Here is an 11,598-nt window from a genome sequence, read left to right as displayed (position 1 = left end):
ACATTGATGCGCCATTTACAGAAATATCATAATCATGTCCATTAATACAATCACAAATTCTGGATCAAGAGACTGTTGTAGCTACTTCAACAATGGAACAACTTGCCTCAGAATCAACAATTTCCCACCCATCAAACTTTTGAAAAAGAGTGATGAATTACCTCCACTTTCCATAAACTTCAACACCAAATACCAAAGTTTAAGGTATGTTTTTATTTCAAAGTTCTCCTGCACTAATTTGAATTACTCTAAAATTAAATTTATAGTCACTCTACGCACAGAATTGTACCTATCTCGGGCAGCCTTCGACCCCAGGCTTCTTCATCTTCGTCGTCTTCTTCTTCTTCACCGAGCCCTTCCTCCTCCTCCCCGTGGTAATATTTTGTTTATGCCTTTAATTAAGAAATTATTTTCTAGAAAAACAATTATTAATTTTGTTGAAATTAATGTAGGAAAAAATGGTTATGGGGAGTTCTACTAACCGTGATCCTGCCTGCAGCTGGTCACAAGGGAGGGCTTCTGATAGGGCTTAAAGGTTTTTGTATAAAATCTATGGTGAATTGCCAAATAAATTGCTTCTGATAGGGCTAAAAGGTTTTTGTATAAAATCTGGTGAATTGCCAAATAAATTGCAAAGAATAGTCAAATTTTGGTTTGTCTTAGACTTTTTAAAATTGAAATGATAAAGTACTATGTTTCGAAATTTTACAATTATCCCATACAGTGTTTTTCAATGAAACCCGCAATGATGTGGAAACCAGATTTGGGGACGGTAGATAACGACATCGTATGGTTTACCTAGAAATGATGGTGGGATAATTGTGAAATCTTGTTGCCACATCATCACGTGTTTCATCAGAAAGAACGACGTATGGGATAATTGTGAAATTGTGAAACCTAGTGATTTACATTTCAGTTTTGGAAAGTGTTGGACAAATTAAAATCTAACTATTTTTCGTGATTTATTTTACAATATATGATCGATCTAAGTATGTATGGTTAATGTTCATAGTGATTAATTAAGTATGAATTAATTTTTCATAGGTAAAATCGATCAAGCTTTAGAAACGGTGGAACACGTGACGGAGATGGTGGAGGAGATGGCCGAGGAGGCGGAGAAGATTGTGGAGGAGGTAGAGGAGAAGCTCCCCGGAGATTCCAAGATCAAAAAGGCACTCGATTCATTTGAAAATCTTGCTAAAGTTGCTGTTAAGGAAGCCAAGAGAGCTGAAGACATTATTCACAAGGTAACTTAATTTGACCATGATTTATTTATTTATTTATTTTGTTAAAATTAATGCATGTGCCGCGAATAAAGTTTACAAAAATTTCCGATGCAATTTCAACTATGTGAAACTAAATAATGTGTTTGTAAGAGGAGACTTGCCAATTTGCCATAATAATTAAATACTACTACTCCTCCATTAAATAGCTGTAATGTTTAAATTCCCATAATGAATTTTGCAGTATGTCAATCATGAGATCCACGAGTACCACATGCTGATGATTTTAGTTAGGTCTACATTAATTTGATTGATCATTAATACACAGAAGTATCGAAACTTCACATGGCCCATGTATCCGCACATGGCTTGTGATACTATGTTTAAAGAAATATATAAACATTGATCACAATGCTATAGTTGTAGTAAGAACTTATATGCATTATTGAAAACTATGAGCCCTATATATGATATAATAATATATTTTGGTGTCAATTCAGTTGCACGACTAATTATCCTATGATAATCCATTTAGAGCATCCTCATCCGTGCTCTTAAATAAGAGCACGGAGGTGGATCCGGACCCACTTTTACTCTTTGTCCTTAGGCAAGAGCACAACACCCACATCCGTGCTCTTTCGCAAGGACAAGCTCAAGGATCCCACTATTCTATTATTCAATTTAAATACTCCAATTACTAAAAATATTTCTACAATATAAAAATACATTAAAATATAAAAATTACATAATTAAATCCTAAAAAATAAAAATTACATAATTAAAATCGTAAAAAATAAAACTACATAATTAAAATGTGAATATTTTGGGGAAAAAATTGAAAAATAAATAAAAAGTGTGCAGAAAACGGATATAATTTATTGAGAAGTGTGAAAATAATTTTTTTTATTTAAAAATGATTTTTTTAAATTAAAATCGAATTTTAAAAAAAAAATTAAAAAAAACGAAATTGCCATTGGCCAATCGCGTGCCGCCACGTCAGTCTGCTCAGCGGCACGGACGTGCTCTTATTTAAGAGCACCGCCCTGCCGCTGGCAAGGACGGACAAGCTGCATTGGCGGACGAGCTCGTCCTTGCCGCTGGCAAGGACAGACGGACAACTTTTTTCATATCGATGTGGATGCTCTTAGTATTAAATTGTAAAATTATTTTAATTGAGTGAGATAGTTATAACTAATTATTACATGATTATTCATCTAGGATTAAATTATGAAATTCAATCCCATGAACTATAAATAGAATACATATTGAATCTCAAGATATAATCTTACAAATCGAACAGCCTCTTACTACATTTGTTACAGTGTTACAAACTAAACAAAAACACTGTTATAAACTAAACAAGAGAATCCATCCTAAGAAATTAGTATTGTAGCTTATTAGGAGATAAAGTCCATATAATCTATAAACACCATACCAATTGCTCTCACAACCAATGTGGGATGAGTCCGTGACAATCGACCGTCTCCCTCAAGGGTCAACGTCCTTGATGGTCACGGTTGGTTCCTTATCTGACCACCTTTGAGTTCTTGCTGGCCACGCCATGTTGGTCACAACGTGTTCTTTGTCCAACCACCACTCTGAGTTGACTCTAATCAAATGCACTTGTTTTAGCTCTAAAAAATACATATATGTTACATACCATCATCAAATAGGATACTCATCTTAGAAAACTAGCTTATTAGCAATCAAAACTCATTTCCGTAATAACATCTGTCCGCAAAAGATAGTCATATCGATGGATATCACAAATTTTATCATGCAATTGATTAAGGAAGCGAGAAAGAATAAAAATAAGAGATATCGTAGAAGATACATAGGAGTATAAAAGAGAGAGAGAAATAATGAGAATGTTTTCATAAATGAAAATTGGACTAATTTAGTTTACGGATCAAAATGAAATGGTGTAACTATTTTTTTCATAAGACAAAAAAATTACATTACATTAGTCGAATGAAAAATATGGAGTAACTATTTTTTTAGAAAATAAAATTACATTATAATAGTCAAATACTCACAAAAAAATTTAAGCAATGGTATTCGTTTTTTGTGCAGGTAAAGGATGTGGAAGAGGAGATAGAGGGGGTTCTTATGAAAGGTGGTAAAAATCAAGACGACGACAAAAAGGTGTAAACCGTAAACCAATTCAAAAATAGCTCATTCATGGCAATTAGATGATGGCAGTATTTTTCTCAATCTTTTCATTCTTATTTTTGCTATAAAATATTTAAGAAAATAATAAATATCTTTTTTTTCTTAAATAAGTTTCCAGTTACAAAGTATTTCCTCTTTAATTTATTTTTACTACATGAATATGTGAGTTTCAATGTCCTATGTAATGTAAACTGCAATGTTGTATCGAACATCAGATATGATTGTTATACTCATTATATTGTTCTCATAAATCTAAAAGTATGTGGGGAGCAAGTATGATAACACTCCTTTAAAACAAGAAGAGTAAAACTGGTTATGAATATATGTCCATTTTATGATTTTGGTTCTATATATTTATCTTTTGAAATTTTGCATTCTGAATATTTCAATTCGGATTATAATTGGTCCTACACAAACAATTCTGTCAATTTTTAAACAGATTTAACCCGATTTTGACAATTTTTAAATGATTTTAATCTGAATGGAACTGTTAAAACCATCAAAATCGGTCAAAATCGGATTAAAACCGTTTAAAAATTGACGGAATTGTTAGTGTAGGACTAATTGTGATCCGAGTGACAAAAGTTCAAAAGATAAAATATATGACCAAAATCATAAAATGAGCATATGTTCAGGACCAGTTTTGGCATTTTCTCCAATAAGAAATGCATCTATTTGCAAATGTGAAAATATTACTTCCTCCGCCCACTTTAGGAGTCTCAATTGAGTTCAACATAATTTTGAGAAATAAAGAAAAATTAGTGGAAAAAAAAAAGTAATGGAATGTGGACCCTATTTTTATATATTAGTTTCATAATATAATGTGAGTAGAATGAAATTAGTGGAATATGAGGCCTATTACCATTTACGAAAGATTCTAATTGGCACTCCTAATGAAAGGGACTAATACGGATAACCAAAACTCTTAAAATGGAACGGAGAAAGTATTATAGACCACTATTTGATAGAACTTTCAAAATTGGACGAGACTCGTTATTGATGATTTTATTATGGGTATGTTTGTCGATTATTATGTGGAATAAAAATATATATTCTGTTTTCTATTAACACATTTTTAATTTTCAGATTGTTTGTGAATACCTAACTCATAATTTCGTAAATTAAATTCCTTTGTCAAATTTGCCAAGAAAATGTAATGGAAGGTGGTAGTCTTTTCATGCTCCCATCGCTGATAAGTTTGGACCAAAAGGTCACATATTTGGTACATAAGACCAAAAAGTTTTAAGAAAATATAAGGGATCAAATTTAGATTTTAGTCTAACTAATAAAACAATTAAGTAACTTTAGTATGATTTCAAAATATATTTTTACAATATTTGAAAAATAAACTCCCAATGTCCATTACATATTGTTGGAATAATTGAATGAACAATTATAAAGTTCTCTATGATGATTAGCTGAGAATGACAGAGAAAGAGCATAAACTGTAGAGCGGAAGCGTACCTTGACTCATAACGAATTGAAACGGTGGAATTGCTGGAATTGCTTTGCAACAGCTATGGATCTTCCAAACGATCAGAGACATTCTTCGCAATAGTTTGCCGAGAGAATACAGAGATATCGAATGTTCTTCTGACGTCTGGGGACCATAACCCTATCTTATATTTATATAAATGTAAGACCCTTTATTTATATAGTACTCCTTCCGTCCCAGATTTATAGTCACATTTAGTTATGACACGAGTTTTAAGGAATTGGTGGAGTGTGTAATTAATGAAGTGAGATAGAGGGGTGAGATGGTGGAGTGTGTAATAAATGAAGTGAGTTCGTTGAAAGTGAGTTCCTTTTTAAATTTTTGGTTTTTTTATTTTTGTTTTGGTTTATTTTTGTGTTGATAATGGCATTTGGGTGTAATTGTAGTGAATAATGGGGTAAAATTTTATGTTCAATTATGGAAAATTCTAAATGTGACTATAAATGTGGGACGAACTTTTATGGCAAAATGTGACTATAAAACTGGGACGGAGGGAGTAATATACTACCTCCGTCCCCCAAATTTTGATACAGTTTACTATTTCGGTCCATCCATGAAAATTTGACACACTTCACTTTTTACCATTTTTAGTAGTGGACCTCATATTCCAATAACTCATTCCTACTCACATTTTATTATAAAACTACTCCCTCCGTCCCGCTTAAGATGACACGTTTTCCTTTTTAGTTTGTCCCAACTAAGATGACATATTTCCTTTTTTGGTAACTTTCTCTCTCCAATTAATACACTCAACCACTTTTTCTCACTCCTATTAAAATATTCATCTTTCTTTATCTCTCTACTTTAATACTTACACTCACCTTCTCTCTCTCCAATTAAACACTTTAACCAATAACTCCTAAAATCCCGTGCCAACTAAGCAATGTGTCATCTTAACCGGGACGGAAGAAGTAATACTTTAAAAGTAGCACCCACATCCCACCAACTTTTTCAATTCACTTTCCATTACATTTCTTAAAACCCGTGTCGGGTCAAAGTGTGTCAAAATTTGGGGGATAGAGGTAGCATATACGACTCTCTTCTATATTATTCTCTCTTACTTTACTTTCTTTCCACTTTAACCATAAGAAATGTCTCACTTGTAGTGGGACAGAGGGAGTACAAGGTAAGGCTAGACAAAACATGGAGGTACACATAACAACAAGGTGAAGCTCAGTTGGTAAAATGCTTCATCTCCAACTAATAAATCGAGGATTCAAGTCATCACATAGATAAGATGAACCATTGTTGATCCTCTTTATATAAAAAAAACCATGGAGGTGCACATGTTAAAATGACATAACCCTCTTTTCAACAAGACTCCAGCCATGTGAAAAATCAGTAACTCGTCCTACTCTCTAACCTGATGAGAACAGGATCAGGTTTTCTTTCGAACACTTAATCGATAATACCATTGGCATAAGAATTAAAGATGCAAGATTCTGAACGAGCAGAAACTTCTACTTGTCGTCATACAGATGTCCGTAGTGCTGATTCCAAAAGTGTTCCGCTTCTTTTCGGGTCCGAAAGGTCCATATATGAGTCTGGGCTTTCTCGCGAGCTTCTAATATACTCTGCAACAAGATAAAGAATACTAATTTCTGTTAGTTAAAAAAATCTCTGAAAGTGAGAAAAAGTAGACTATGATGGCTCAAGTATAAAGGAAAATGTGAGCTAACATTCCCTTAATCTCATGTGAGATTGGTCATTATAGCAGATATGCCATTTAACTAGGGTGTTTAAAGTGTTAGAGACGAGACGATTAAGTGTAGATTGACCAACATGAAAATTTTGCCTATAAGATGCAAGAGTAAGTTATTATTGTATGAGTAGGGGACAAGATCATGAAATCTAAACGGACTATTACAATATCTTAAAAGATCCATGTGATGCTCGAATCAATTATTGCAGCCACGTCAAATTGCATACGCAGTCCCCTTACTAGGAGCAGGTTTGAATCCAACCAACATCCCCCAAGTCAAAAATGAGATTTAACTGCATCATACTACCACATGCTGCCAACTTATTTCGATTTTTATACTATTGGATGTTAGCTGATTATAGAAGGGACATACATCCAGAGAAAAGCACAAGTTTTTATTAGTTTATGTATGCCATAGAAAACTCTTCACAATTAGCATCCTTCACTCCCTTTCCATTCTTCTTTCCTTCATGATGCCTAAGCTTCTAAGAATGCCTCATGGCTCAGTGTTCAATGAGGTAATGAAGGTGATAAAGCAGAAAACAATGACGAATGGTATTTATGGTTCATTTGACATAATTAAAATAAATATAACATTTTACATTTACATGAACAGTTGCCTAATCCATGCTACTTCCGTAAATTACACCAAATGATATAACCTTTGTAAGAGTTAAAAATTAACCACTCTGACATACATGTCATATTCACAATTCACAATAATGAAATCAAGGCTAGAATGACACAAAATTCATACACCAACTCATAACATAGCATGCATCCTAAACCTGAAACATGAGACTGATAAAACACTTAATACCGAACATGAAAGCAAAGTAAGTAAGCAATTGTTACAGACACACCTCAACTTCAGAAGCTTTTTTGGTCTTGAGACATAAGCAATCATAGAGAGCACTCCATTTTCCGAAACAATTGTCAAGTTCACCAACGCGGTAGTATTGTTGCATCTGATGAAAAGGGGCTGCCATAAAACTGAAATTGATCAATCGGAGTCCTTGAATTTATTCATTATTCAAAAAGCAAGCTAATATCAAACTTTTGGTGTGCTCATTCTCATAGAACCTAAAACTAGCCCGAATCAAGATAAATCCTAGATCCAATAACTCTAGATAAAATAAATTTGCCGATAATCCACCCCAAGATACAACAATCTCACTACGTTTTCAATCATATTCCTCAGCCAAAGCTGCAACTCACAAAAAAACCAAGCATATGCAAAAGAAACAGAAACGAAACAAACCTAAATTCTATAATTACAAAAAGAAGTAATGAATGGAAGATTCCATCATACAATAGCAAAAGTAGAGCGCATCAAAATACTTGGTGCACGATAATCGCCTCCTCGGAGCAGCGTCTTCATTTTCAGAGCTCATTGTCCCGAAAACTAATGGCTAAGGCCAACGCCTGGAAAATGATGAGCATTACTGAACATATCTATTTCTCTTATATTATCTACCATAGTCATATAGTAGTAAATGATAACCACAAAAAACCATTACAAATGCATATCAAGGATGGAAAAACAAATTCAAACTTGAAAACAGTCGGATAAAATATTTCAACTTTTCTAGTACGAAAAATAATAGTTTTATGTGACAAGTAAAGATTTGTAAGCTGCAAAGGTCAAGTTGGCAACATAAGAATCAAATAAGGCGGCATCACAATATCTGTTGTTATATCTCTCAAATATTAAGAATTAATATCTGATTAATTAGTCAATGAATAGATCAGACAATCTGACATCGAATTTCAATAGCTCACCAAATCATTAATTTCCAATGTTTAGATCCAAAAATTGGAATAAGCAAACTCGCAAACTACAAAAATCAAAGAAACGACTAAGAGTAGACTGGTATCGGAAGAAGAAAATGCAACATCGGAGAAGGGAAATTGACCTTATGAACAAGCTCACGGACGTGTAAAAGATTGAGGAAGAAAGGAAGATTGAGGAATTAGGGAGAATCATACACCAAAACGCATCTCAAATCCCCCATTTTTGCGTTTTTTGAACAGTAGCTACCCAAATATGGAGTAGCTATTGCATAATTTGTGAAAAATTGCAAAACACCCCTTCTCATTTATATATTTATTGGGGGAAGAAACGTACCTGTGGCTGTGGCCTGATGAAGAGGAAATGGCGGAAACAAGGAGCGTAGATAGAGAGACGACGGGTTCTGTTCGTATGAAGAAGACGATGGAGGCTTTATATCAACTAAATAATTAGTAAATGATTAAGATATTTAATTGTTAAGTTTAGTAAGTACTAATTAACTATGTTACGAATTTAGAATTTTGAGTTTGTGTAATTAGAATTTGTTTTAAGTATTTATTCAAGCTTAAGTATTTGTAGTATTTAGTTTAAGTTTAATTATTCTTTCATCTATTATTTAGTTGAGAAGTCAATTAACATTCATTTTATTTATATAAATTATTAGTATTAATTATTTATTTTCTATAATTTGTGATATTATATTTAAATTTAATACTATAAGAAAATAAATTAAAAAATATGATATTTAATTTATACAATGGGGTTAATGCTAATTTAAATAAATATGTAGGTAAGATTGAAAAATAAAAAGACGTATATGAACATGGAATATTTTTTAAGGTTGAGTGGTTGGAAGACAGAACTGAAAGAATGAGTTTGAATTTATTGTAAGTGGTTGAAGATGGCCTCTGGGGGGATTTGGCTTTCATAGATATGTTCTATGATAAGTTTTTTATGATTAAGTTTATGGATTACTAGTATTGTTTTGTAATTTTCAGTAAAAAGAATACTATTTGCAACTTTTTTTTTATCACTTCTTAATGCTAAAACAAGTGATTTTGTATTAATAAAATTTATTTCATTCAGTCATTCTAAAAAAATCATTAGATCTTTATTTTAATAATTTTATTTTATTAGATTTTTTTACAATTTTTTATTTCATTAGATTTTATAATAATGCATTTTGAATTAAGACGTTGCTTGATTAACTTTTATTGCGTTAATTAATTCAGTTATAATGTACTTCATAATGTAATTAACTTTTATTGCGTTAATTAAATTTTTTTTTCTCTTATTTATTTGAAATTAATTCAGTTGTAATATTGAGTCAAGAATCATTGGAAAATGATAAATTTATAAGTTGATAATATGCAATATCGATAAACTTTTCATTTTCCCCAGTAATTTTGGGATCAATATTACAATTGAATTACTTCCATAATAAGAATGAAAAATGAGAAAAATATATATATTTAATAGACGCAATAAAAATTACTTAAATTTTGAAGTCTGTTAAATAAAAATCCAACCAAATTAAAATAAAAGTATAAAAACCTCTTAAATTAAAATGCGTTGGTATAAATACCTAATGAAATAAAAAATATTATAACAAGAATCCAATATAAAATGTATTGGTACAAGGACCTAATGAACCAAAAATTTGTAACAAAATGTACCCGTATAAGAACTACATGTATTTTGTTTTATCCTTAATTCATATTACATCCATTCTTACTGATAGAAACTTTTGAAATAACACAAATTTAAGGCAAAATTGATAAAATGTGAGATCTATATAAAGAAAAGATAATTTAAGTAGTATTGTTAGTATAAAATATCTACCCCATCTGAAATAAAAATTTATTAAAAATTAAAATGAACTAATTTGGGGAACGGACCAAAATGAATTTTTTTGAATTATTGTTTTGAGTGAAATGGAGTAAGTAAATGATATTTATACGACATATATATGTATATTGACTCAATGTAAACAAAATATTTTCACGTATTTTGAGTTCGAAGAAAATAAAAATGACATTATGAATGTCAATTTGATATAGAACTAATAGATTCATCCAAATAATTCCATAATTTAATATGGTTATAATTGAGAATTTGTAGCTCAAAAAAGTCACAATCCAAATTATTCTAAATCGAATAGTTCGTAATTTAATAGGGTTTTATCGAAATTAACTAAAGCCTCATATAATTCACATGTTTAGTTTTCAATTAATATATGCAAACTTTTAAAAAGTTAGTAAAATGGTACTCTATCCCTCCTTTAAAATTATAATCTATTATATGACAAATGTTATGCACAATTAGTAAAGTAAGAGTGATAAAAATTGAAAATATTAAAGTATTGTTAGTAGAGATTAAGTTCATCTCATTAAAGAGAAATTAATTTCCTAAAAAATGTTCAATTTTAAGGAAGCTAAAATAAAAATAATTCATTATTCATATATGTGTTAGAAATTTGGGCTTCCACATGACTAATTTAATGTGTATGGCTATCTTTCAGTTGCCCAATTAAAGTGATTTAATAAAGATTAAGGTTTGGGCTAAAGTGTATTTAATTGTTATGGAAATAAGTGTAGATACCATAAAATGATTTTCTATTTGATGAGGGACCGAATAGAAAATAAAGGATCTTATATTTATATAAATATAAGATAGGGTTATGGTCCCCAGACGTCAGAAGAACATTCAATATCTCTGTATTCTCTCGGCAGACTATTGCGAAGAACGTCTCTGATCGTTTGGAAGATCCATAGCCGCTGCAAAGCAATTCCAGCAATTCCACCGTTTCAATTCGTTATGGATCAAGGTACGCTTCCGCTCTACAGTTTATGCTCCTTCTCTGTCATTCTCGGTTAATCATCATAGAGAGCTTTATATAATTGTTCATTCAATTATTCCAACAAGTGGTATCAGAGTCACTCTATTGATGATTCTCTGAGAATTCGGAAAAGGAGAATTAGGTTTTTCGATTTTATGATTAAAATCATGCGGTTAATTTTTATTGTGTTTGGCGGCGAGATTGTTATGATTATTCATGTAACGACCGCACTTCTAGGGTATCATAAATGCGGCGATCGCGATCTAAAGAGGGCTTAAATGCAACAAATAACGTAGGTTAGAGTTTCATAAAAAAGGGGGTTTGACCAAAATATTTAATGAACAGTTAAGTAAGAGACGAATAATGCATTAGCAA

At 31.5% G+C, this 11,598-nt stretch overlaps 2 protein-coding genes across 4 annotated transcripts; one reads left to right on the top strand and one right to left on the bottom strand.

Annotated features, from left to right (window-relative positions):
* On the top strand, nucleotides 1–3,646 carry LOC125202072 (uncharacterized). Of its 2 annotated transcripts, none has more exons than XM_048100391.2 (5): nucleotides 1–204; nucleotides 267–374; nucleotides 453–535; nucleotides 1,045–1,247; nucleotides 3,297–3,646. In XM_048100391.2, the coding sequence occupies exons 1-5, from the start codon at nucleotides 35–37 to the stop codon at nucleotides 3,372–3,374; spliced, it is 642 nt and encodes a 213-aa protein (XP_047956348.1). In that variant the 5' UTR covers nucleotides 1–34; the 3' UTR covers nucleotides 3,375–3,646. The 2 variants fall into 2 exon arrangements, with proteins under 2 accessions (XP_047956348.1, XP_047956350.1); XM_048100393.2 differs by having other exon boundaries at nucleotides 2–204; nucleotides 282–374.
* Nucleotides 3,647–6,063: 2,417 nt separating this feature from the next.
* LOC125215549 (uncharacterized protein C227.17c) lies at nucleotides 6,064–8,826 on the bottom strand. Of its 2 annotated transcripts, none has more exons than XM_048116995.2 (4): nucleotides 8,721–8,826; nucleotides 7,905–8,017; nucleotides 7,456–7,574; nucleotides 6,064–6,464 (listed from the first exon to the last, which is right to left on the bottom strand). In XM_048116995.2, the coding sequence occupies exons 2-4, from the start codon at nucleotides 7,984–7,986 to the stop codon at nucleotides 6,351–6,353; spliced, it is 315 nt and encodes a 104-aa protein (XP_047972952.1). In that variant the 5' UTR covers nucleotides 7,987–8,017; nucleotides 8,721–8,826; the 3' UTR covers nucleotides 6,064–6,350. The 2 variants fall into 2 exon arrangements, with proteins under 2 accessions (XP_047972952.1, XP_088920302.1); XM_089064176.1 differs by lacking the exon at nucleotides 8,721–8,826 and adding an exon at nucleotides 8,509–8,655.
* Between the last annotated feature and the right edge of the window lie 2,772 nt (nucleotides 8,827–11,598).

The sequence above is a fragment of the Salvia hispanica genome, chromosome 2 (assembly GCF_029641045.1).
Source record: "Salvia hispanica isolate PSC_SH4W2 chromosome 2, Shi_PSC_v1, whole genome shotgun sequence".
Lineage (NCBI taxonomy): Eukaryota > Viridiplantae > Streptophyta > Magnoliopsida > Lamiales > Lamiaceae > Salvia > Salvia hispanica.
This window is presented reverse-complemented; position numbering and strand designations above follow the sequence as displayed.